General features: G+C 42.7%; 2 protein-coding genes across 15 annotated transcripts in view; one reads left to right on the top strand and one right to left on the bottom strand.

Annotated features, from left to right (window-relative positions):
* Positions 1-321: 321 nt before the first annotated feature.
* Positions 322-22,973, bottom strand: LOC133493284 (gastrula zinc finger protein XlCGF57.1-like). Of its 3 annotated transcripts, none has more exons than XM_061806477.1 (3): positions 22,580-22,973; positions 19,925-20,072; positions 322-3,008 (listed from the first exon to the last, which is right to left on the bottom strand). In XM_061806477.1, exons 1-3 carry the CDS (start codon positions 22,856-22,858, stop codon positions 1,378-1,380), a joined length of 2,058 nt encoding a protein of 685 aa, XP_061662461.1. In that variant the 5' UTR covers positions 22,859-22,973; the 3' UTR covers positions 322-1,377. The 3 variants fall into 3 exon arrangements, with proteins under 3 accessions (XP_061662461.1, XP_061662462.1, XP_061662463.1); XM_061806478.1 differs by having other exon boundaries at positions 22,694-22,973; XM_061806479.1 differs by having other exon boundaries at positions 22,596-22,750.
* The window catches only part of LOC133493288 (zinc finger protein OZF-like), a 50,502-nt gene continuing 42,643 nt past the window's right edge, over positions 20,087-27,945 (top strand). For 3 of the 12 annotated variants that reach the window (XR_009792913.1, XR_009792912.1, XR_009792915.1), the window contains exons 1-3: positions 23,932-24,785; positions 26,276-26,317; positions 26,585-26,691. The gene's annotated coding sequence lies outside the window, so the exon portion shown is untranslated. The other 9 variants (XM_061806498.1, XM_061806492.1, XM_061806496.1 and 6 more) reach the window with 9 other exon arrangements.

Below are 27,945 nucleotides of genomic sequence, written 5' to 3'. Positions count from 1 at the left end.
TTTTGGCAAAAACGCTGAAGAAAACAGCTGATTCTCTCCTGTACAAGAGGTAAACACACTCGATCCTGCAGCTGAAGTTGTCTGCAAAATACGTCACTTCTGGCTTCTTCTTCAACCCCACACAGTCCATAGATTTTTCATGGGGCGAGATTAAAAAACTCTATATACAGCAACATTCTGACGTGCTGTGAACAAAATGATAACTTTCTTTTTTTGGTTAACAACATACTAAATTTCATGTTTTTGGTGTCAGAGGCATTTAAAGTTCCCCGTGTAAATGCAATACTTCTTTACAGTGTACTTCAATGAATCATTCTTTTATTTGCACAGGAAATTACTTCATGATTGGGAAACAATGGATGCATTACATTTTAGCATTTGTCCACAGGAAGTTTTTAGAGAAGACAATGACAACATGAAGATAAACATGGGAGGTAAATTACAAAAAACATTTTTTCTAAATCCACACAATAGTCATTATTTATGTTGTGAAACTTTTACATTTTCAATGGAAGCTTGTTGATCATTTTTGACCAAAAACTCAGCAGGCCAAAGGTTTCTCTCCAGTGTGTCTTCTCATGTGTAATTTGGTTTTACAAGCAAGTTTTCCCACACTGAGAACATTTGCATTGTTTGTTTGTGTGACATCATATTAAACCCTGGACCTTTTTCAATCAACATTTGTCACTATTTTATCATGACTATCTGATTGTGATCCTCCCCAGTGCACAGCTTTGCAGTTTTTGCCGTATCGGCCTTGTCGCTTGGGCCATGTTTTCTATTTCTTTTTGGAAGTTTTCCGATGAATAAAAGACATTTAAATCATTTTTAAATTGAGGAAATGGATTTGATAAACAAATAAATTCAACCTCAATGTTTTAAGGGGCGTATTTCATTCAAGATCACAAATACACAAAAATTTCAGCCAAAAGTCCAAGTTTCATGACAGCCTTATTTCAATCAATGAATTCCTTTATACCAACATCACAAAAACAAACTGCATACATTGCTCAAAGGAAGTATGGGTCTTTATGATCTGTATTTCACAAACAGGTTCATCTTGCCCCCCCAAATTGGGAAAGAATTAATTCCATTTCAACAAGACAAGGTTAGAGAGAGCAGACTTTGATGGTTCGGACATGTTCAGAGGCAAGAGAGTGAGTATAATGATAGAAGGGTGCTGAGGATGGAGCTGCCAGGCAAAAGAGCGAGCAGAAGACCAAAGAAAACGTTGATGGATGTGGTGAGGGAGGACATGAAGACGTGGGGGTTAGAGAGGAAAATGCACGAGATTGGCTTAAATGGAAAAAGATAACACACTGTGGCGACCCGTAACGGGACAAGCTGAAAGAAAAAAGAAGAAAGTAACTACTTTTTTTAAATCTTCATATATGCATTATAACCTTCTTGGTCACTGCTATTCTCACTAGCACACTTGTGTGTCTGAGCCCGATATTTATAAGAGAATCTTTGGCCACAAACTTGGCAGGGAAAAGGTTTCTCACCAGTGTGTGTTCTTGTGTGCATTTTCAAGTGTCCCTTCCGAGAGAATCTTTGACCACAAACTGAACAGAAAAAAGGTTTCTCACCCGTGTGGATTCTTGTGTGTTGTTCAAAATTTCCTTTCCGAGAGAATCTTTGACCACAAACTGAACAGGAAAAAGGTTTCTCACCAGTGTGGATTCTTGTGTGTTGTTCTAGGTTTCCCTTTCGAGAGAATCTTTGACCACATACTGTGCAGGAGAAAGGTTTCTCACCTGTGTGTGTTCTTGTGTGTATTTTTAAGTGTCCCTTCCGAGAGAATCTTTGACCACATACTGTGCAGGAAAAAGGTTTCTCACCGGTGTGCGTTCTTGTGTGTAATTGTAAGGTTCCCTTATGAGAAAATATTCGACCACAAACTAAGCAGGAAAAAGGTTTCTCACCAGTGTGGGTTCTTGTGTGTCTTTTTAGGCTTTCCTTCGTTGAGAAGCGATGACCACAAACTGAGCAGGAAAAAGGTTTCTCACCAGTGTGTGTTCTTGTGTGTAATTTTAAGGTTCCCTTCCAAGAGAATCTTTGACCACAAACTAGGCAGGAAAAAGGTTTCTCACCTGTGTGCGTTCTTGTGTGCAATTTTAAGGTTCTCTTATGAGAAAATCTTTGGCCACAAACTAAGCAAGAAAAAGGTTTCTCACCAGTGTGTGTTCTTGTGTGCAAGTTTAAGGTTCCCTTCCGACAGAATCTTTGACCACAAGCTGAACAGGAAAATGGTTTCTCACCAGCGTGCGTTCTTGTGTGTATTTGTAAGTATTCCTTCGTTGAGAAGCTTTGCCCATAAACTGAGCAGGAAATAGGTTTCTCACCAGTGTGTGTTCCTGTGTGTCTTTTTAAACTATCCTTCCGAGAGAATCTTTGACCACAAACTGAACACGAAAAAGGTTTATCACCAGTGTGTTTTCTTGTGTGTGATTTTAAGTGTCCCTTCTCAGAGAATCTTTGACCACAAACTGAACAGGGAAAAGGCTTCTCACCAGTGTGTGTTTTTGTGTGCGTTTTTAAGTGTTCCTTCCGAGTGAATCTTTGACCACAAACTAAGCATGCAAAAGGCTTCTCACCAGTGTGTATTTTCATGTGTCGCCTCAAATTGCACATAGAAACAAAAGCTTTCCTACACTGAGAACATTTCCAGCATTTGTTAGCAGTGTGACATGTCAAGTCACCTCCAGACTGGTCAATATCATCATTATTATCCCCGACTGTTAGTAATCCTCCACTGTTTGACTTTCCATCACTTGAGCTGTTCCTGCTTGGAAGCTCCGCCGCTCTTCTCTCCTCACTTTGACCTTCATCTTCACTCTTCAAATTGATACTATTGGATGGAACCTGGATGATTTCCTCCTGCTCTTCCTCTTTGATGTGTAAGAACTGTTCTTTCTCCTCTTTGATGTGTTGAACCTCTTCACCTTCCTCTTTGATGTGACAAGACACTGACTGGTGCCTCTCTGGATGAAGATTTTCATTGACATCTGCAAGACAAAAGACAAACACACTGGTTAAATCTCATTAGTTCACAACATTTAATTGCAAATCTAACTGCACACTGTAGGAGTGGAAATGGGCTGTTGTTATTACCAAGTAACTCACAATTGACCCCTCCGTACAGGGCACTTAACCACGCCTCTTGAAGTGACGTCACGCCACGTGTGCTGACGTAAGACAAACAGTAAAAATGGCAAATACAATACAATACATTCTGAACTGAGACAGACTCCATGCTTCTGATTTCATTCAAATCAACGATATATTATAGATTCTAAATACAATACATTCTTAACTGAGAGAGACGCCATGCTTCTTATTTCATTCAATCATTCACACGTAGCAATGTTATGCTAGCGGAGAATGTCTCATTCATTTATACGAGACGTGTATTAAAAATCAAATTTAGGGCATATCTTCAGGCAAACACAGTCTGGATAACTTTCGGCCGCGAGCCAGCAAGAAATCAATACGTTTGTGCAGTCCGATCATCGCTAAATATCGCTCAACAAAGAATAAGTGTGTCAATCGTTCACACGCAGCAGTGTTATGCTAGCGAAGAACTTCGAATTCATTTATACGAGATATGTATTGAAAATCAAATATAGGGCATATCTTCGTGCAAACACCGTCTGGTTAAGCTTCTGGCCGCGAGCCAGCAAGAAATCAATACGTTTGTGCAGTCCGATCATCGCTAAATATCGCTCAACAAAGAATAAGTGTGTCAATCGTTCACACGTAGCAGTGTTATGCTAGCGGAGAACGTCTCATTCATTTATAGGAGACGTGGATTAAAAATCAAATTTAGGGCATATCTTCGTGCAAACACAGTCTGGTTAAGCTTCTGGCCGCGAGCCAGCAAGAAATCAATACGTTTGTGCAGTCCGATCATCGCTAAATATCGCTCAACAAAGAATAAGTTAATCAATCGTTCACACGCAGCAGTGTTATGCTAGCGAAGAACTTCGAATTCATTTATACGAGACATGTATTGAAAATCAAATATAGGGCATACCTTCGTGCAAACATATGTGTTCCGGTTGATATTAGATGGATTTAGTTGATGATGCGGTCTTCCACAAAGTTTGATCCATCAAAGGCATTTTTCGTACAGGGTGTTCGGTTTTGGAAAGGGTACGGATCAAACTCCACCAACTAGCCTTTCAGGATACCTGTCGTCACTATTGACTACACCTCTTAACCATATTTTTTGTTAAATAACCCAAATACGCGATAAAACGCTAACTAATCCTATACTGGACCATGCAATGTCGTCTGAGAAAATGGCGGGAGCAAAAACGGGCTTTGGTCTATGCAGATCTCTGGCCTCTGATTCGTCAATAACGCGGATTGCGCAATATCCACGGAGGGGTCAATTGATCTAGCATAACACTGCTACGTGTGAACAATTGACACACTTATTCTTTGTTGAGCGATATTTTGCGATGATCGGACTGCACAAACGTATTGATTTCTTGCTGGCTCGCGGCCAGAAGCTTAACCAGACGGTGTTTGCACGAAGATATGCCCTAAATTTGATTTTTAATACACGTCTCGTATAAATGAATGAGACGTTCTCCGCTAGCATAACACTGCTACGTGTGAACGATTGACACACTTATTCTTTGTCGAGCGATATTTAGCGACGATCGGACTGCACAAACGTATTGATTCCTTGCTGGCTCGCGGCCGAAGCTTAACCACACTGTTTGCACGAAGATATGCCCTAAATTTGATTTTTAATACACGTCTCGTATAAATGAATGAGACGTTCTCCGCTAGCATAACATTGCTACGTGTGAATGATTGAATGAAATCAGAAGCATGGCGTCTCTCTCAGTTAAGAATGTATTGTTTTTAGAATCTATAATATATCGTTGATTTGAGTGAAATCAGAAGCATAGAGTCTGTCTCAGTTCAGAATGTATAGGATTGTATTTGCCATTTTTACTGTTTGTCTTACGTGAGCACACGTGGCGTGACGTCACTTCAGGAGGCGTGGTTAAGTGCCCTGTACGGAGGGGTCAATTGCAGCAGATAGCCACTGACAGAATTAGTTATGTTGTGATGGAGGACCAACGTTCAGAATGGAAGAAAGTTCAAGTGGGCTTTGGTTTACCCACAGATGAAAAAAAAATCCAGATTTGAAATGGGGAAGGACTTTATATTGTCCATAATTCATTTACAAATGATTTTTTTTTTCTGCTCAATACAATGAAATTGTCAATCATTTTAAACACCATCAATTAGTTTTGTCATTCATTAATTGCACTTGAAAACTTGCCCCCTTTTCAATTGGCAAAATCGAGCAGTCTTGGTTTCACATCAGTGGTAGAAGTGGAGACCAAATTCACTGCACAGCTGGGGTGGAAAAAGCAATTTACTCAAGTGGCAGTATCAACTCATTTTCGATAGTGACTGTCGAGCAAAAATTCACCACCTCCAATTTGACCAGTTTTCAGGGGAAAGAAAAATAATCTTGCATGAGTTTCATCAACTTTGTTCAAGTTGGTATGATACTTTACATTGCTGTCATATATCGTTGCACACTTACATTCCCACAGAAATTATGATCAATTTAATACGCAAATTAGGATAAATTTAAAATGCTGAAAAATTAAAGAATTACAGTGGTACCTCTACTTCCGAAATTAATCCATTCCTGAAGTCATTTCGTAACATAAATTTTTCATATGTAGAAACACATTTTACATGTGTATAGCCAAATCCGTTCAATGCCTTCCAACGACCCCCCCTGCCAAAAATAAGCATTCAACGTGTACATAATGTAAAGAATAATAAAAAACGATCTTCATTTACATTTGCCATTGAGCAACGATACAAAGAGCAGTGAGTAACAGGCAAAAGGCATCGCGTGGGACGGAGGAGGAGGCACAAACAACTTTCCAAATGTCCAAACAAATTCTCTGGCCTGAGCTGAAGAGGAAAATTGTAGTTCCTCCTGCTGTGGATCGGCAGAAAAAAAGGACGGGATGTCGGCAGTACGTGGACACCGGAGATGAAGATAAGTTGCTAAAAACTTATTACCAAAAATTCTCTGATTACTTCACTCCGAAAGCAAACCCCATATTTGCTAGATAACTTTTACGAGAAGGTTCAAGGTAAGTGTGAGTCATTTGAGCACTTTATGACAGAAATCAAGCTGTTGGTTAAAGGCTGTAACTACACAAACAGCAATGAGGCTGCATCGTTTTCGCTACCAAGTCACCGAGTGTGCGCGAAAAGTTATTCAGCCAGGGGCTAGCGCTAATGCTCGAAAAAGCGATTGACATCTCCCGCTCCCACGAGTTATCAAAAATGCAGCTAAAGGCTATGGCTAGCGACAGCCACGAGATTCACGTTATCCACCGCAAACCTGGAAAGCAAAGTTTCACTGCGGGTAATAGTAGCCATATTGACAGCCCAAAGACCTCCACAAAGATATGAAACAAGTGTGGAGGAGACCACAGTAAATTAGCTGAATGCCCAGGAAAAGATAAAGAATGTTTGAAGTGTCAGACAGACTCCTTCTTCCGTCTGTTCTTACAAACATAAGCCTCACAATGAAATACCATGATGAAAAAGCCATAAAGGTGCTAATAAGCCAATATTCACAAAAAGATCACTAAAGAGACGAGTTGTATTGTAGTTTTGCTGTCCAGTAGGCGTCGTAAACATATGTCATGTGACTCATGACGTCATGTGAAAAGTATCCATTTGGAACATTTGTTCGACTATGGTGACTACACGTCCTTTGGCTAGTTAGCTCGTGTTTTACACTATTAAACTCCTTTTGTACTTCTGTTTTGTTATTGTTTTGTGTTGTATTGTATTGTGTGTGATTAAATTGTTTTAAACACAATACAAGTGCTTTGTTATATTTTGCTTTTTTGACCAAGGGGAGGCGGCACGGTGGTTCAGCTGGAAAGCATTGGCCTCACAGTTCTGAGGATTTGGGTTCAATCCCAGTCCTCCCTGTGTAGAGTTTGCACATTCTCCCCGTGCCTGTGTGGGTTTCTACCGGGCACTCTGGTTTCCTCTCACCTCACAAAAACATGCAATATTAATTGGAGACTCTAAATTGGCTGTTTGTCTCTATGTGCCCTGCGATTGGCTAGCGACCAGTTCAGGGTCTACCCTGCCTCCTGCCTGTTGACAGCAGGGAGAGGCTTCAGCACTCCTGCGACCCTTGTGAAGAGAAGCGGCTAAGAAAATGGATGACCAAGGAGGTTTATTCTAAATTCACAGTTAACATATGCTATAAACCGTGAGAGAAATTAGTACCCCCACCCTATAGAGTTCGTGCACGTGATGTCACAGTTTCCACAGTGCCATATTGCCGGTCAAACCTAGCTGCTCAGCAGTGCGGGAGCCGTTGAACCAGAGCAGATTTTTCAAATTGCCCGAGACCTGTTGTGCTGTTGGTTGTCACAACAGACGAGACAGGTATAACATTCAAAGAGATCATTCTATGGAATACCAGCTGAAAAGACCACAAAATATCGATGGATTTCGGCAATTAAACATGATGGATGGTGCCCAGCTAAAATATACACATGCCTGTGAAGTGATCGTTTCATTTCAAGTAGGAATTATCCTTCTCAATATCAAATTACCAAGAAGTATTTATAATGCCAAATTGGGACATTTGAGAACAATGCGTATAAAAAAATAACTGTTGCAGAGGTTTACAGAGGTCAAGTGTGGCCGGAATTGCTTCCGTGTACATTCCGTGGAGACGACTGCATCCTCTCTTTTTTTTTCCCCCAATCATAGTTAATGAATGAGAGTTTGTGTAAAACCAGGGGTTATTTATTTAAATATTTGTATTTGTATTGAATAATAGCTGAAAAGATCGATCCAGATCCAGCAACGAAGTTTTTCTATGCGTCCAGACTTTTCTACGCTTTCAAACTTTTCCGTGTAAATCTCGACGACTTACTCACCAGATACATGTGTATATCCAGTTGTCCAAGACAAGCGGAAGCGAATTAACAGTCCAATTGTTATCGGCGAAAACATCGACTTAGGCATTAAATACGGGTCCTCAATGCAGAATTTTTCCCACGTACCTTAGTTTGTTTTGACCTTCTAAATGTCTAACGGTATCGGACAGGACTCTGGGCGTCATGCTACAAGACATATTATCGTGTTGTCTTCAACCGATTTAGCATTGAACAATGCTTTGTTACACTGGCAAGATGTCGACGTAAGCAAAAGTCACGTGATTTTATGACGTAGGTTCACGAGCTCCATTTTTTTTTTTTTTTTTTTACTAGCTCTATACACACCTACCTATCATTTGGAACCAACTAAGCTTTGCACTTGCACAATCAATTTTTCACGACGAATCGGGCCTTTTGTAAACGTGTGGACAGTGAATCTTTTTGGATACTAAATTTCATGTTTTAGGCATCAGCAGCACTTTAAATATGGCGGTTGCTTTCTCACAAATTATGACCTCCATCACTGTATCTTACTGGCACTGGCCATCAACTTCTTGGGGCCCAGGGTTAAAAAAGAAATACATTCACGAAGATGTACTCATCTATGATTGTGGCCTAGCATATGACAATGGATTTGGTGAAGAAGCTACAGGAAGTTGATCATGGGTAAAGTTTATGTCCTTCCGAAGTTGATCATGGGTAAAGTTTATGTCCTTCCTAGCCAATGGAGAGATGGGATGCCAGGAACATGCTACGGCGATAGCCAATGGTAGAGAAGCTCTATCGCGCCACTTTCACACGAAGATACAGGACAGGATGTTTACATTCAGTGGAATCCACTGCCGAATTTTTCATTTCGTATCCTGAATTTCCTTTGTAACTAGAGAGAACTTTTTTTTCCGAGGAGACTTTTCGGAACCTAAAATTTTCATGAGTAGAGTTACCACTGTGCATCTGTCCAAGATTCAACTAGCAAATTTGCACAATCACCACAGATTATTAATTTTATATTTAACAACATCTTATCAGAATCCCAAAACTCATTTAAAAATTCAAAACATTTTCAAAAACCAAAACATCCCTAATTTTAATTTACAAATTCACCCCCTTCCCTCTTGGGAACCACCTGACTCTTGCCTCTCTTTTCCCCCTTGCACGTTCTTCCTTATGACAGGGACTTAACATGTATTCACTTTGCCAGGCTATGATTGTTTCTAGGTAGCTGCTGGCTAATGTTTTGGGCCCGGTTGGTGGCTCGGGGCCCCCATGCGCTCCCCAGATGGGGAGTGGAGGAGTTGGGCATGGGGAGCAGTGGTCTGGTACCTCTTGCCACTCCCTTTGGGACTGGTTAGGGTGCTTTATTTGGGTTTGGGTCCCCTGTTGATGGGCTTGCTAACCCCTTCCTTTCGTGTACCTGTGTTAGGGTCGTTGGAGGGGAGCAACTCCATATACAGGTCGACTAACATGCATGTGATATGGTGTTCAATCAATAATAAGTTCAAAAAAGACACTATGCTTTAATTACTTGTGCTGGGATGACTAACAACATACTATGTCACATGAACAAATCAACTCTCACTCAAACTAAAACAGAATCCCACCGCATCACTCTTCAGGAGCACTGCCTTCCTCATTGCTCCACATTTTGCCTTGCCCTTTTCTGTCCTCTCGTCTTGCTTTATTGGTTCATTAGTGTGTCCTATCAGGCCAGAATTGTTAACTCAGTTGACAAAGATTTTAAATGTTTTCAGAATAACTAGAATTAATTTACAAATGGCATCAGCCCTTTTAAAGCATTTATAACGCTGTGGCGACCCCGAAAGGGACAAGCCGAAAGAAACTTACTTTATATACTCCATATACTGCAATGAAATCAGTGAATATGATGCAAAATGGGCCTTCTGCTTTTTACATCCATGGGTGCCTAGGAAGCACTCCAAACTGTGCTGGTCACTTCGAACTGAATTGTTTTGTTTAAGATTTGGCAGAAACCATTGGATACAGAGGAAGAGGGTGAAATCAGCTGTGGTGCCAGTCATTTTCCCACAACCATCAGGATCTTAATAGCCAGCAGGAAAACTACATTTTACAGCCGCCATGGTGCAGCGGCGCAGACAAGAGATGAGCATTTCCTTGAATATATCCATCATTCTATTACAGTTACTATGCACTTTTCAGTACTGTCATCTGTACTTTTGCCAGGATGACAAGCCAACAGTCGTGGCAAACACTCTGTGGGGGGAGGAGGGGGCTTGGCAGGCAGGACCAGCGGAGACGACCAAGCTGGCTTGAGCAGACTGACATGAAAGGTAGGGTGGACCCGCATCAATCTTGGAAGTTTCAATGATACTGCAACTGGGTTGATCACCTTTGTGACAGGGAAAGGATCGACGAACCTGGGAGCCATCTTAAGAGATTCTATCCGTAGTGGGAGGCCTCATGCGGTGTGACCTTGTGAAGGTGGAAGCCCGGTCACGAAATCTAGGGAGATGTGGGACCATGGACGTCGAGGAACGAGCAGCGGATGAAGCTCTCCCGCGGGCCGTTGCCGGGAGAGTTTGTTTGGAGCGCAACCCGGGCACGCACTGACATATTCTCGTACGTCTTTTTTGATGTTCGGCCACCAAAAGCTCTGTTCAACTACCGATCGCATCTTGGCCATGCCCGGGTGACACACGGTGCGGTTTGTGTGGGCCCAGTCAATCACCTTCCCCCTCAGATGAGGCACGACAGACAGTCTGTTAGCAGGGCAACCTGCCAGACTGGAGGAGTCTTTAACTGCTTCTTTCACTTGGACCTCGATCTCCCAAGTGAAGGTTGACACGAAGCAGGTGTCCTGAAAAATCAGGGCACGATCAGGTTCGCGCCTCTCCCCCTCGTATATGCGCGACAGCGCATCGAGTTTCCCATTTTTGGACCCTGGCCGGTAAGACATAGTGAAGCGAAACCTAGTGAAAAAGAGGGCCCACCTAGCTTGCCGAGCAAGTCAGCCTCTTGGCGGTCTTAAGATATTCAAAGTTTTTATGGTCTGTCAGCACTAGGGAAGAGACCTGAGTCCCCTCCAACCTCTCCCCCATGGCCGTCTTGACGGCGAGCAACTCCCGGTCTCCAATATCATAGTTCCATTCTGCCGGAGTCAGCCTCGTGGAGAGGAAAGCGCAGGGGTGTAGTCTCCCATCGCTGGAACTCTTCTGAGAGAGATCCACCCCTATTTTGGAATACGATGCATCCACCTCGACAATAAACTGCCGATTAGGGTCAGGCAGGATTAGAACCGGAACTGACATGAAGCTGGCCTTATGCTTGCTGAAAGCCGCCTGGCAGGCCGGATCCCAGTGGAAGGCACTACGGGGAGAGGTGAGTGCATGCAAGGGGGCAGCTATGGAGCTAAAATTCTGAATTAACTTGCGATAAAAGTTGGCAAATCCAATGAATCTCTGTACATCTTTGCGATCCGTGGGAGTGGGCCACTGAAGGACGGCCTCGACCTTACCGGGCTCCATTCGGATTTCCCTCTCCGCCAGGATAAAACCCAGGAACGAGACGGAGGGTTGGTGGAATTCGCACTTCTCTGCCTTCACGTACAGAGCGTGCCACAATAGCTGCTGCAGCTCGGACCGGACGTGCCCGATATGAGAATCTTTGTCCGGGGAAAAAAATTAGTATGGCGTCAAGATACAAGAAAACGTTCCTATTGAGCATCTCGCGCAGGACGTCATTGACAAAGTTCTGGAACACCGCTGGTGCATTCGTCAGTCCAAAAGGCATCACCAGGTACTCATAATGCCCCGTGGGTGTGTTAAAGGCAGTTTTCCATTCATCTCCCTGGCTAATGCGCACCACGTGGTACATGTTCCTCAGATCCAGCTCAGTAAATATCCTGGCTCCCTTCAGCAGCTCGAAGGCCGTGGCAATAAGAGGAAGGGGGTACCTGTTTTTTATGATGCCATTCAGCCCCTGGTAGTCAATGCAGGGACGCAGGGATTCATCCTTTTTCTTTATGAAGAAGAAGCCTGCTCCGGCGGGTGATGACAAGGGTCTGACGAGACCCGCCGCCAGCAACTCCTCTACATAGTTCCTCATGGCTTGGTGTTCAGAGACTGAAAGAGAGAAGAGTCTCCCCAGCGGGGGTGAGGTTGTGGGCAGTAAATCAATAGCACAGTCATACGGCCGGTGAGGTGGAAGGGACTTAGCCTTGGCTTCAGAAAACACCTCTTTCAGATCCAAGTAGCAGTCAGGGACCAAGGTTAAATCCGACTCCTATGGAGAGTCCCACGGAGCTTCCAAAGTGACCTGCGAGCCCTCCTTATCAGGGGATGCGAAACTAACTGAGTAAGCTGGGTCCATGTTTAGGCCAGATCGTTCTGTCATTACCAAAACACGGGGTTGGACCCAAATGCACAACTCGGCAGACGCAGAGGCAGTTCGGGAAGTTTTTATTCGGTCCAGTGTCGGGGATCAGGCAGGCGGTCAACGGGAGCAGCAGTAATAAGATTGTCAGGCGTAGGAGGCAGGTCTGTGGGCAGGCAGGAGTCGGTACACGGGAGATCAGGAACAGGATTACGAGAGTGCAGGAACGAGGTATGAAGCAACGATCTGGCAAAGGCCAGACCGTACGTGTGGTTCTATATAACTGGGACGTAATTACCAGAGATGAGGCGCAGGTGTGTGCCTCCGCCGATTGCGGCAGTTGCGTGTCGCCTTGGGGACTGGTACGGCCAGGACAGGGACCGGCAAGGTAATGACAACTATTGAAAATAATTGTCGCAAATATGCAAAATATAAATACGTACGGTTAATATATTTTAAACATTTTGGTACCAACATACACAAAACAAAAAAAAACAACTCCTAATATCAAAGATTTAAAAAAAAAACTCAGCTATGTTGACTGCCAGCGCCTCCAGCAGAAGATTCTCAGAGTGAAGAATGTTAACTCTGTATTGAAAGAAAATTTTTCTTGTTTTATTATGGTTTAACTAGAGACTTGTACTGTTGCAATTTTTGTCTCAAGTTTGCAACGTATAAATACTGTACTGTTGACAGAGTATATTGAACATTCTGGCACAGGAAGTGTGTGGGGCAATGTAAGCTTCTGCTTACAGATGTGAAATACAATTGTTCATTGCCTCGTGAGCACCAACATTAGTTGGTAGTTTACATGGACGCTAAAACATGTGCTGACATGCATGCTGACAGTATAACCAGTGTGTATTATTGTATGTAATTCCCTGCAAAGGGACACCAGTGGATGGAACCTGGATGAGTTCCTCCTGCTGTTTCCCTTTCAAGTGTAGGCACTCTGCCTCCTCCTATGCGTTGAACCTCTGTTTGATGTGGTGGGACAGTGACTGCTGTCACACTGGATGAAGATTTTCATTGATCTCTGCAAGGTGGTCAAATCTAATTTGCAATATTTAATTGTGTATGTAACTGCAACTGTGGTCGTGTATATATATATGGACTGTTTTTACCAAGTAACTCACAATTGAAGCAGACAGACACTGATAGAATGATTTATGTAGTAAGGCAGGACTGAGGTTTTTGATGGAAGAAAGTCCAAGTGGGCTTGGTTTTAGCCACGGGTAAAAAAAAAAAAGATTAATTGATTGCACTTGAAACACCCCTTTTTCATAGTTAAAATCAAGATGTCTTGGTGTAACGTCAGTGGCAGAAGTGAAGACCAAATTCACTGCATAGCTGGAGCGGAAAAAGAAATTTATTCAAGGGGCAGTCGTAACTCGTATTTTACATAAAGTCCCTTGGTAAAATGGAATTTATATGTCATTCCTATGACCACTGTGAGGTCTTGTCTCCCTTTACCCCTAACACATTAATAATATAAAAAGTTGGGTTTTCCTTTCTCTTTGTTTACCCTTTTTCTCTGTGTAGCTCGGTTTTAGCTCTTCATGCCTTCACCACTACCCTAAAAAAACAACTTGCTGTTCAGCCATTAAAATCAAAACACATCCAGCCATCAGAACACCAGAAAATCACAACAAATAACTTCGTCCGCTCCACTTCCAAACTATTTTGTGTTATTTTGCGCAAAACTTGAACGAGAATAATTTTTATTTCCAAGTATGTCAAAAGAGTTTGTTTCTGTTAATTGGAGCCACTCTTGAACGACAGCAGATAGTCAAATGACAGAATATTGTTGAGACATTAAGAAAAAAAAAACAGCCACTGAGCAATAAAAGGTTGTCAGTAATGTGGTAATGCAGGTAAATTTTTCTGTTTTTGACAAAACTTGCAAAAAGATGCAGAGGACTGAAGCGATGAGAGCAGTTTCAAATTATCATCCGTGTGGAAATGATCATTCTGCAAAGGGTGACAAGACTTCAAAAAATAGATGCAGTTTAAAGTGACTAATAGTGCGATAATCTGGGACAATCTCAACCATGCAATTTTTGCAGATACTCCAGAGTGGTGCAGATGCTATTCAGTACACGAGTAGGCCGTATGAATGGAGTAGAATTTAAGCAGCCTCTCAAAGCAGAACCAACTTTTGAATTGGGCGTTGAACTACAGACATTTTGTTTCTCCATTGGCCCTTTTGGTTGAGAATTTTGTCTCAAAGTGTTATTTTGACAATTCTCACATCTCATCTTTACTCAATAACATCTCTGAGACTTGTCTGAGTCTCCACACTCATCTTGGGAGTGTTCCATCAATCTCCATGACGATGTCACCCATTCGAAAGATTCTCTTGGCCGTGTGCCATGGTCGTCCGACAGTTATGTTGTGTAAAAATAGTCTTCTCACTGTTTGCTCCAAAACAGCGCTGCCGGATATTGTACTTACTTACTCTCTTTTCGTGCATTTACCGTAATTTCTCGTGTATAATCCGTCTTGAAGTATAATGCACACCCCCAAAGTTGATTTAAAAATAAAGAAATTAATTAATTAAAAAAAATCTGGAAAACCCTTCTACAAATGTACAATGCACCAATTGGGTGCTATACATATGCTCAAAATATTGGGAATTATCTGTATTTCTATTTTGCTAGGTTTGTATTTTTGTTGTTTGTATGGTTTTTCAAAATATTGTATAGACAATCTTTGTTCATGTGCTGCTGATAAATAAACTATTTAAAACTGTTTAACTTGAAAAAAAAAATTGTGTTAAATATTTGTGCATAAAACATTTGTGCATAGTGAAGTTTATCCTCTACATTACACATTCTTGGCCAAAACTTCAAAAGAGGCATCTGACTCATCCACAATGTGAAAAAGATCCATCGTAGCTACCTTTGGTGCATCACTGTTGAACTCATCGATGACTTGGTCCAGTTCCGGTGCCTACTGCATTGCACCATGAACATCCCATTTTGCTCCGACAGCATGTCATCCTCTGTGCCATCCATGGTGTTTGTGAGGAAACTTTTTTTTAATCCCAAGCGTTTTCGTTCCACAGCGCAGCCTCTCGCCCTCCATTCGGCTCCAATCTGTAGCAACTTTCACTATGGCTTCTTCTTTTTCTTTCGGCTTGTCCTGTTAGGGGTCGCCACAGTGTGTCATCTTTTTCCATTTAAGCCAATCTCGTCCATCCTCCTCTCTAACAGTCACTCTCCTCATGTCCCCAGTCACAACATCAATCAACCTTTTCTTTGGTCTACCTCTCGCTCTTTTGCCTGGCAGCTCCATCCTCAGCACCCTTCTACCAACATACTCACTCTCTCGCCTCTGGACATGTCCAAACCATCGAAGTCTGCTCTCTCGAACCAAAACATCCAAATTTGGCTGTCCCCATAATGAGCTCATTTCTAATCCTATTCAACCTGTTCACACAAAGTGAGAACCTCAGCATCTTCATTTCTGTACCTCCAGTTCTGCTTCCTGTTGTTTCTTCAGAGCCACCGTCTCTCATCGGTACATCATTGCCGGCCTCACCACTGTTTTATAAACTTTGACCTTCATCCTGGCGGATACTCTTCTGTCACATAGAACACCAGACACCTTCTGCCAACTGTTCCATCCCGCTTGGACCCGTTTCTTCACTTCCTTACCACACACTCACTATTACTTTGTATTGTTAACCACAAGTATTTGATGTTGTCCACCCTGGCTATCTCTTCTCCCTGGAGCTTCACTTTTCTTCCTCTGCCCCTCTCATTTGCGCTTAAACATTGTTTTACTTCATCTTATCTTCATTCCTCTCCTTTCCAGTGCGTACCTCCATCTTTCTAATTGTTCCTCCGCCTGCTCTCTGCTCCCACAGCAGATCACAATATCATCTGCGAACATCATGGTCCAAGGGAATTCCAGTCTAACCTCGTCTGTCAGCCTATCCATTACTACCGCAAACAGAAGGGGGTCAGCACTCCCTGCCACACCAGACTTGCACATGCAGTACCACAGTTCCTCTCTTGGTACTCTGTTATAGGCTTTCTCTCGGTCTACAAAGATACAATGTAGCTCTTTCCGACCTTCTCTGTACTTTTCCACGAGCATCCTCAAGGCAAATAGTGCTTGTGTGGTACTCTTTCTAGGCATGAAACCATACTGTTGCTTGCAGATACTTACTTTCGTCCTGAGTCTAGCCTCCACTACTCTTTCCCATAACTTCATCATGTGGCTCATCATCTTTATTCCTATATAGTTTCCACAGTTCTGAACATCGTCTTTGTTCTTAAAAATGGAGACTAGCACACTTTTCCTCCATTCTTCTGGTATCTTCTCTCCCGCGAGTATTCTATTGAACAAGTTGCTCAAAAATTCCACAGCCACCTCACCAAATGGCTTCCATACCGCCACTGGTATGTCATCGGGTCCAACTGTCTTTCCATTTTTCTTTCTGTTCAGTGCCTTTTTAACTTCTCCCTTACTAATCATTGCCTCATGGCCTCGTTGTTTTGAAGTGCCCCGCTGATTCCTGGTTGGTTGCGTCGTCAGCAGGAGCGATGACAGATTTCTTTTAAAAGCAGCTGCACAACTAGGTGTTAATAGTCGACATTTTTTGTCTCAGTTTAGGTTAAAACTCACAGGCAATTGTTTCTGATTGTGCAGTAGCAACAAATATGCTAAACTACCGAACGTAAAATGGTAAACTCCTGTGAGGACGTCAGAGTTCAGGTTGGTGGCTCACATTACTGTTTCTTTTGGCTTGTCCCTTTCGGGGTCGCCACAGCGTGTCATCTGAGATGAACGCACATGTAACATAAGACATCGAATATCATATCGAAATGTGTATGTACACGTTTTTTTTTTTTTTTACAACTCTATGCACCTGTATGGAGGTTATGCAACCACGTCACCGAAATTACGCGACTGTCAACCATGTCACCAAAATTACGCGACTGTCCATATTACCGGTCAAACAAAGCATTATTCAATGCTAAATCCGTTGAGACGAAATGAAAATATGTCTGATAGCACAACGCCCAGAGTTTTTATCTGTTAAACATTTAGAAGGTGATAATAAACGAAGGTACGTGGAAAAATTGGCATTGAGGACCCATATTTAATGCCGAAGTCAATGTTTTCACCCATAAGAAAGTGGACTGTTAACTCGCTTCCATTTGTCTTGGACAACTGGATCTACACATGTATCTGCTGAGTAAGTCGTCGAGATTTACACGGAAGAGTTTGAAAGCGTATAAAAGTCTGGATGCATACAAATACTTTGTTGCTGGGTCTGTTCTCAATCAGGCATCGATTTTTTCAGCTGGTATTCAATACAAATAACATTTAAATAAATGACCGCTGTTTTACACAAACTCGCATTCATTCACTATAATTGGAAAAAAAAGATGACAGGTTGACGGCTTATGAACACGGAAGCATTCGGGCACACGTTAACCTTTGTCAAAATCCATTGATCTTTTCAGCTAGTATTCAATACAAATACCAATATTTAAATAAATGAACCCTGGTTTTATACAAACTTGCATTCATTAAATAAGGACGGAATCGTCTCTGCTGAATGTACATGGCCACACTTAACCTCCATAAACCTCTGCAACAGACGGTTTATTTTCTTTTTTTAAATACGTAGTGTTCTCAAATGAGCCAATTTGGCATAATAAATACTTCTTGATAATTTGAGATTGAGAAGAATAATTCCTACCTGAAATTAAGCGATCGCTACACAAACGTGTGTGTATTTTGGTTGGGCACCATCCATCATTTTTAATTGACGAAATCCATTGATCTTTTCAGCTGGTATTCAATACAAATACCAACATTTAAATATATCACCCCTAGTTTTAGCCAATTTGGGATTCATTATAATTACTTCTTGGTAATTTGAGATTGAGAAAAATAATTCCTACCTGAAATGAAGCGATCGCTACACAGGCGTGTGTGTATTTAGGTTGGGCACCATCCATCATGTTTAATTGTTGAAAACCACTGATCTTTTCTGGTCTTTCCAGATCCGTAGAATGATCTCTTTGAATATTTGTCTCGCCTGTTGTGACAACCAACAGCACAACAGGTCTCTGGCAATTTGAAAAATCTGCTCTGGTTTCATCGGCTCCCGCACTACCGAGCAGCTAGTTTTGACCGGCAATGTGGCGCGCGCAAACTGTGACGTTACACGCACGAGCTCTATAAGACTATACAATGTGATCCATATATCCATCCATATTCTTTGCCGCTTATCCTCACAATGGTCGCGGGGCTTGCTGGAGCCTATCCTAGCTGTCAACGGGCAGGAGGCGGGGTACATCCTAAACTGGTTGCCAGCCAATCGCAGGGCACATTGACACAAACAGCCACACTCACACCTTAGGGCAATTTAGAGTGTCCAATTAATTTTGCATGTTTTTGAGATGTGGGAGGAAACCGGAGTGCCCAGAGGAAACCCACGCAGGCACGAGGAGAACATGCACACAGCCAGGTCCGGGATTGAACCCGGGACCTCAGAACTGTGATGCCAGCGCTTTATCAGCTGCCGCCTACAATGTGATTGTATTTTTTCTCATCCACACCTAAATATATTCTGCTCTTTTGACTTTTTGAAAATATTTTTGGAAAAATGTACATATTAGAGAAGTTACGGTATGTGGGCCCGTGAATGGTAAACTGTAAATGGGCAAGGGCACACGGTGTATGTCCATTTTCCAAGCCGGTTATCCTCACAAGGGTCGTGGGAGTGCCAGAGCCGATCCCAGCTGAATTTGGGCAAATGGCGTACTACACCATCAACCGGTCGCCAGTCAGTTGCAGGGTGGGAAGTGAATAATGTTACGGAAAATGCATCATGGCGGCACGGTGCCGCAGCTGTGAAGCGTTGGCTTCACAGTTCTGAGTTCAGGGTTCAATCACAGCCCACCTGTGTGGAGTTGGCATGTTCTCCCAGCGCCTGCCTGGGTTTTCTCTGGGTACTGCAATTTCCTTTCACATCCCAAAAACAAACATTAATTGGACACTCTAAATTGCCCCTAGGTGTGATTGTGAGTGCAGCTGTTTTGAGTCCATGTGCCCTGTGATTGACTGGCAACGAGTTCAGGGTGTACCCCGCCTCAGGTCTGATGACAGCTGAGATGGACTACATCAGTGATTCCCAAACAGTGTGCCGGGGTACATTAATGTGCCGTGAGCGCTCGTCAGGTGTGTCATGGGAAGTTATCCAATGTGATGTAATTGCTAAAAAAAAAACATTTATTCCAAGAAATAATGTCTTTATTCATCAATTTATGCCAGTGAGGCACAATGACAAGACAGAACAAAAAAATCCTCTATTAGATGGCAGGAAGTACATACAGTAATTAAATCAATCCATTTTTGGTAACATTTACTTTTGTTGGTGTGCCGTGGGATTTTTTTTATTTGTAAAATATGTGCCTTGGCTCTATAAAGACTGGAAATCACTAGGCTGCATCACTCACGCGACCCTTGTGAGGATAAGCGGCAAAAAATGGCTGGATGGATGGATGGAAAATGCATCATCAAACGGGGCCTGTAAATAAGAACATCATTCAAATTAGATTGCATACAACAAATGAACCAACCTGCTCTGCGTAGGACAATTCGAGGCTGCAGATTGAACACAGCATCCAGTGGATGTGGCTTCTCCTCCTTTTTGGGTCCACGAACTTCTTCCTTGTACTCTCCGGTCGTTCTTGCACACATTTTCACACGACGATCACACTTTCTGCTCTACACAACAGGGATAAGAAAATAAAGTGAAAATCTGGCATCGTGCACAACGAGATCAAAATTCATGATAGCGTCTTGCAATGCGAAACAGAGATAAATAATCTTGATTTTGTCACGAACTCAGCGGAGGGTAGAACCCAGATGCGGGAAGCTGAGAGGTAAGTGTGGCTTTTAGGAAGGTTTATTGCCAGGCAGTGGTCGCATAGGGGAAGGCAGTCCAACAGTACGAAAACCACTAGGAAAAAAAGGTCCTGGTCCCAAAAACATTAAATGTCAAAAATCGGACATGGCAAAACGTGAAAACGTAACTTGACTTCATATGGCTCAATAAAGCTATGACATGGGACGAGGCAGTTCCACTAGCTGACGCTCATGAACACACATGCATATCCAGGGAGTCCTTGGGTTGAAATGGTCTCGACATTAAACATTTCAACTCTACAACGCTCGTGTCTCGTCCGCCATTTTGTCCTCAGCACCATAGCGTTTCTGCTTAGCTCATGCATATTGCTTCTCTGTGTTTTTGCGCATAGAATATATTTTGCCTTTTCGCACAGCTTTTTAACAATATGTCCCAAAAGAAGAAAGCTGCTTTTTTTTTAAGCAATGCCAGTCCATCTGGAAAAAAAGTAAGCAATTACCATGGACACAAAGATAAACATCTTTAAAGCTCAAATGTCATAAAATGGATGATTTTTGGTATATTATTAATGAAAAACCCACAGCCAATATGGTCCCATGTGTTTTTTTTCACCAGAAAACATGATTTTGACACATCCAGCTTTTTGTAATTCCCGCCATGAAAATTTTCTCAGGGATTTGTTGTCGAGAAGAAGCAGGAAGTGACGTAAAGGCCAGTAGCGCCTCCTTGTGGACTCCGGGAAGGTAGCTCGTTGTTCCTTCGTGTTAGACAAAATGCCGTCTCATTGCATTGCTGGACATTGCTTGAACACTCGGGATAACGGATTTACCCTTCATAAGTTTGCAAGAGACCCTGTTCGTTGTGAACAATGGATTGCACAGGTGCAGAGGACGAGAGCTTCGTGGGTTCCAAATAAGATATTGGTATGTATACAGCTACTAAAAAAATTGTTTGGGGCAGACCACGTAATCGGTCTCTCTCATAACGTAGCAAAAGATCCGCGTATGAAATGTGACGATGTGCGCATCGCCCACCCAACAATGTCTCACTCAGCCTGCAACATAGCTCGGCTCCACCCCCTTCTTATATAGCACGGCGTGCCGAAACTCAGCCACACCGGCAGAGGCGCCGCATTCGGTGGTCACATCTTCCGCGAAGGCTTCGCGTCGGGGGCGGCTCTGAAGAACCCAGCTTAGAATGAGTTACTCAGTCGCATGCGCATAAAGCGCCCCAGCTCGACTGTGAGCACCCCCCTAAAGCAGCACCGCTCGGCTCTGTCATAAGCCACACCGGCCGGCTGCGATAAGCCACGATGGGTCATCTCCGCCGTGGAAGTGGATCGGACGGGATGCGGTTTGGCCATGATGGCATATCATCTGAATATGGCTCGAAACAATAGTGTAATATTGCCCTGAGGGCTCAAAACAATTGTCTAATATTGCCCCAGTAACTTCACTCGGTTGTGTGGTGTTGTCCTTTTCGAAAAGAGCTTCCATGTCAGAAGGGGCGTCGGAAAAATGCGAATATCTCTGTTGTTCGGCTTCCATAGTAGCATGCACTGCGCGTTTTCAACAGCCGAAGTGACGATGACGTCAAAGACAGAGGACGCGACTAATATGGCGACCACTTGGATGTCGAGGGACACTCCATTGCGCAACACTGACGAACATCGGTAAAGACTTGGGCTTCTGTTAGACGACCGTGGCGATTATTATTCAGGATAAAGCCTGTATTTTAGTGCACGTGAAGGTATACAGTGATCACAAAGCAATTTTTTTTTCATTGCCAAGTTATGGATTGAGGATCAGAAACAATTTAGGCTTAACTCTGTACTTTCACGGCAGTTCGCACGCGTGGCCATGGAGAACCACGCCGCTGATATATTTATTATATGGTGTAAAAATATTAATGTTAATTTTGAGGGTCGGTTGGGAAACCAGACCCACAGGCTTTTTTTTTTTTTTTTTAACTTGCTGATCGCCACCCAAAACTCTTGATTGCGTTGTTTTAGGACAAAACCCACACAGGCACGAAGAGAACATGCAAGGCAAGGAAGGGATTTGAACCCCAGTCCTCGGAACTTTGTACTCACCAGTCGTCCACCGCGTCGCCGTATTCAGAATCCCGGTTACGATAATAACAACGACTCGGAAAATTGAGAATTACTCCCGGACAAAGCCGACAGATTTTAGTTGGTGTGTTTTTTAAGCACTTAAGTGTCCGCTTTGTCATACCTTACCAGTTGGTGGCGGAAAGAAAAAAAAGACTTTATTTAAGGCTTGATTTCTGATGAGGGAAATGGTGATCACAAACGCTCTCGTTGTTAGCAGGCTAAGATAAACGAAGCCGATAAGCTTCAACGTACACGAAACGACTCTAACCTGACCCGAAGATTGTGCGAATGAAGATCAGGTGCGTCCCGCGTCGAGGATTTACAACATTCTGTACAAGATTTACTCAAGCCGAACGAAACTCCTACCGTAGGGCGAGAAGATGAAGAAAAAGAAAGCGATATTACCCAGGATCCCCTGCGCCAGTAATATTTAAAGCGACAGACCACGCATTCCAATCTACTGAATTCAAGCCAGCTGCCCCTTTTAAATATAATATCCAATCTTGGCGTCACAACCAAAAAAAAAAACATCAGTTGGAGCGTGGCTATCTCTGAAACAAACCCAAAACTTTCACTATTTAACGTGTAGTAACCTTTCGATTTTCAAGACTGATTAATAAATGGCCTTTCCTTCCTTTTTCCTTGATGTAACCCATCTAAAAATGAACGCGGTGCTGCCCCTTTTTCGAGACAAACGCTAACCAGGAAGTGGGACACAAGCGTTCAGTTTGACAAGGTGATGGTTGGCACAAAGTCGTGATTATCTTGACAAAATCCGAGTGGCTCGCTGTGAATTTGTACCTAACTCTACAATAACCGAATGCATTTCTTAATAACACAGTCATGTCACAAAAATCCATCCATTTTCTTAGCTGCTTATCCTCACAAGGGTCGCGGGACCTGCAACGTATCCCAGCTGTCAACAGGCAGGAGTTAGGGTACACCCTGAACTGGTTGTTAGCCAATGGATGAACGCTTATATTAATTTGGCACACTTTTTACGCCGGATGCCCTTCCTAACGAAACCTATGCATTTATCCGGGGAGAGAGCTGGCATAATGGAGTGGAGCAAAGTGCATATATTGTTACTGTCCTTGTTGATGTTTAGGCACGTACTGTACTGTTTTGTCAGGTCAATTCAGCACTAAATTGATGATTTAACGCTATTATTTCAGTCATTGGTTCGTGTTGATGTAAGTGTACGTTTTGTAGATTAGCAAGCAATGGATCGTTACTGTTTTTTTTTTTAATGGGGTCGTCGATAATTGAAATTCTTGTCACTTGCCAGCTGCTGTTCTGTGAATTCCCACAACTAAACACCAAACTTTAATCCACTGGCAAAAATAATAATAATAAAAAGCATTTATCGTAAATAAACGTTTCAAGGCCGACTTGATAGGGTTTGGATCTTGTGGTGATTTCGTTCTCTCACCACCGCCGCCTGAGTTCGTGTTCGGGTCAGGAACGCAAATTCTTAAATCTGTTTGGTCAAGTGTTCAACATTGACGAACTGTGGATTAACTTCCTGGGTGGGGTTCCTTCCTACTGCAGCACCCCCTAAAGTCAACAGGTGGACTTTTATTTTGAAGGGGTAGCAATGGTGATCTGTTGCCTTAAATATTTGTAACGCACGATATCAGAGGAAATAGGTTTCCTTTTCCTTCTCGCCATGTGGTAGGAGACCTGATCGGTTATCGTAGGTTTTCCTGAATTTGCACCGAATGTTGTGAATCCTCAACGCGGAACGCCTCTGATCACTTCTTTAGTAGACCAAAACACCTTTCATGCAATCTTCGCGTCCGGTTGGAGTCGTCTCGTGCACGTTGAAGCTTCTCGACATAGTTTAGCTTGCTAACAAAGAGACGCGTTTGTGATCAAACACTTCTCTCAGCAGAGGTCAAAAGCCTGAAGTCAAGTCTTCTTCTTTCGTCACCGACTGTTAAGGATTGACAAGACTGACACTTAAGTGTGCTTAACCTTAGAGAACCCATGGGGTCACATATCACCCAGTGTAATGGAGGGGTCACAACGCATCACAGTTGCTATTTTTACCCTTAAAGCCCAACGTCTCACATGTGTCTGCATTAAATGGATTGTTTTTGGGTCCAGTATCAAACTGTCTCTCCTAGAGTAGAAGAGACAAATAGCTGTCTTCTTTATCTTTTACTGTTTTCATTTATTGACTTTTTGGTGTTTTCCCATTTTCACTAATGTACTGTTTAACACACAATGTCCAAATCTGAATCTTGAGATGTGAAGATGTCTGATTTCAGTTGAATTTTCCCCATCCCTCTTATGTAGCACAGAAAGTGTTGTGATCGTCATGTGAAAATGTTTGAAAGAATGACAGGAGAGCACGAGGCAGAAGTTCGTGGACAAAAAAAGGAGGAGGACCCACAACATCAACTTCTGGACGCTGTGTTCAATCTGTAGCGTCGAATTGTCCTACGCACAGCAGGTTCATTCACTTGTGGCATGCCTTCTAATTTGAATGATGTTCTTATTTACAGCCCCCATTTGATGATGCTTTTTACGTAACATTATTAACATCCCACCGTGCGACTGACTAGCGACCAGTTCAGGGTGTGGGCCACCTTTAGTCCGAAGTGTGATGCAGGGATGAGAATTTTCTGCGCAGTTTTTTTAGATGAAAATGTCATTTTTGTGAGACATCTAAATCCGTTGAGAAAATTTTTGTGGTTATGGCTTGACGCGAGGCGAAGCTGTGATCAAGGCCCGCCGCCAGTATCTATCAACAATGCTCGTCGTGAAATTGGTCACAGCTGTGATTACGGAAAACGGAATTGTTATCTGTTTGCATTAAATTTGGTGTTCATAACAACGACAACATTCCGATTTCTGGCAGCATTTTGGTGGTATTTTCACTCTGTTAACATTTCTTGGAGAAGTATTGTGTTTACAGGGATGAGAATTTTCCGCCGATCAGCGGATTTCCGACTTTTTCAGACCAAAATGACCATTCTCGAGATAAAGCGCAAATCCGTTGAGAAAATTTCGGGGGGGGGGGGGGGGGTTTATCGTGCGCCTGCCTCTCGGTAGTGGGCTCCGAGCTGCAAGTTCAGCTTAGTGCTAGCACAAGCACGACTATAATGTGCCGTTCTAACTTGCTCGGTAGTGTAAATATTTGCATTTTGTGACATAAACATTAAAACTTGTTTGCGGCAGATTACTCGATTGGACAACAGTTATATAGAATAATTATCCAATCGTGTTAGTGGTTAATCGAGTTTCACCATTGCCATGTACATGTGTTCTTGGTTCTCAGAAATCGCAGTGTAACTTGTTAGTTAGCCAAGTAATGGTGCGTGGGACTTAGATAGCGCGAACTGAGCGACGGTGTGTTCAAAGTTTTACGACGGCGAAAGTGTTAGGGGAAAAAAGGATGAAGATCGAGCGAGGGCAATTGAGAAGGATGCCGGAATCAAAAACTGTTTCAGACGGGCATGGCTTGAAAAAAGTGTAACCATGCACATAGGACCGAAAACTGTATCAACATGTCTAACCGAACACATACAAAAAGTGGACATTCCCGGCAAAGTGCTGTGCGCTCTGTGTTCCGATAGGAACAAAAAATATCCAGGAAAAAACTCGGAAACCCCCCTCCTCCATCGACAGACAATTTCAGTCTTTTTCAAAATTGCTCATTCTCATCCCTCTGTTTACTACGGCGTATATGTAACTTATAGACATACGTACGCATATGTTATCAAGCGTTTGCCAATATGGCGAAAGTGGAGCGAAAAGATGAAGATCGTGCTAGGAAAATTGATAAAGACCATGGGGTAAAAAAAACTGTTTCAGATGGGCATGGCTTGAAAAAAGTGTAACCGTACAGATAGGAATGAAAACTGTGTCAACATGTCTTCCTGAACACATACAAAAAGTGGACGTTCCCGGCAAAGTGCTGTGCTCTTTGTGTTCCAATAGGAGCGAAACTACCCAGGAGCATATCCAAACGAGGAAACAAAGGTAAGTTGGATGTAAATTTCTCAAATATTATATAATTGACAGCTGTTCATACAATTAGGCCTATCACTGGCCCTGTAGATCACGCTTTCTATCACTCACTTTTATATTTCATGAATATATATATATAAACAAAGTAGTTGTTCCCCGTGCCTGCGTGGGTTTTCTCCAGGCACTCCGGTTTCCTCCCACATCCCAAAAACATGCAACATTAATTGGACATTCCTAGGTGTGATTGTGAGTGCGGCTGTTTTGTCTCTATGTGCCCAGTGATTGGCTGGCAACCAGTTCAGGATGTAACCCGCCTCCTGCCCATTGACGGCTGGGATCGGTTCCAGCAAGCCCCGTGACCATCGTGAAAATAAGCAGCTAAGAAGGTGTGTGTGTGTGTGTGTGAAGAAGAAAACTTCATCATTATTGTGCTGTACTTTTAAATTCCGCGACCCTTACATGGACTTGTGTTTTTGTTTTTTCATTCCCAGTTTTTTCTTTTTAATTTCTTGCTTTAAGGCTGTTAAACCCCTAACAATAAAATTTTCTCAGAGAGGCATTTACGTTTTCTCACATTTCTCTTGTTTAAACACTCAAAGATCAGACCTTTGTAGTTTACAAAAAAAAAAAAAAAAAAGAGGACAGATCTCTATTCTAGAATGAAACCGAAGATCAAAACCTTGTTTGAGCCCAAAATATTTGCGCAAAATAAATCCCAACATCACTGCTTCTATTTCCCTCCACTTTATCCAGGATATACTTGCTTTACTGGCTTTTAGCACACAACAATTCCTGGCTCGTATTTATGGCGATTGGTGCGTGCGTGCACCCCCCACCCACTGCCACCAGTCGATTGCGAGAGGCTGGCTACTTGAAAAGTAGATCTTTGGGGGGGTCTGGCCACCCCTGCTGTATATTCTCTACATCTCAACCAACTCCCCAGAAAAGCATCAAACAAATCTCCGAGGTCCATATAGAGCTCGTGAACGTGAAGTCACCATTTTCACTGTTCCATATTGCCGGTCAAAAAGAGCAGCTTGACAGTGTGGGGGACATTTAAGCGGAGCAGATTTTTCAAATTGCCTGGGACTTGTTGTGCTGTTGGTTGTTGTAACGGACGAGACAGATGTTCAAAGAGGCTCTTCTATAGAATACCAACTGAAAAGACCGGAACAGATCGATTGGATTTCGGCAATTAAACGTGATGTTTGGTGCCCAACCAAATACACATGACTATGTAGCGATCATGTGTTTTCAGCTAGGAATTATTCTTATCAATCTGAATTTTCCAAGAAATATTTACAATGCCAGGTTGGCTCATTTGAGAACAATGCATTTAAAAAAAAATACGACAGGTAGTTGTCTCCAATGTACACGTAAGCGTGTTGCGGCCACACGTCAAACTTTAATAAATCTCACCCCAACAGACTTTTTTTTTGTTTGTTTTTTGGTTTTAAATGGTGAACAAGTTCTATAATGTCATTATTGTGACTGGCTGTACTGACGGTCAAACAAAGCATTGTTCAATGCTAAGTCCATTGACACGAAATGAAAATGTCTTATAGCACGACGGCCAGAGTTTTGTCAGATCTCGTTAAACATTTAGAAGGTGATAATAAACGAAGGTATGTGGAAAAATT

The sequence above is a fragment of the Syngnathoides biaculeatus genome, chromosome 20 (genome assembly GCF_019802595.1).
Source record: "Syngnathoides biaculeatus isolate LvHL_M chromosome 20, ASM1980259v1, whole genome shotgun sequence".
Classification (NCBI taxonomy): Eukaryota; Metazoa; Chordata; class Actinopteri; order Syngnathiformes; family Syngnathidae; genus Syngnathoides; species Syngnathoides biaculeatus.
This window is presented reverse-complemented; position numbering and strand designations above follow the sequence as displayed.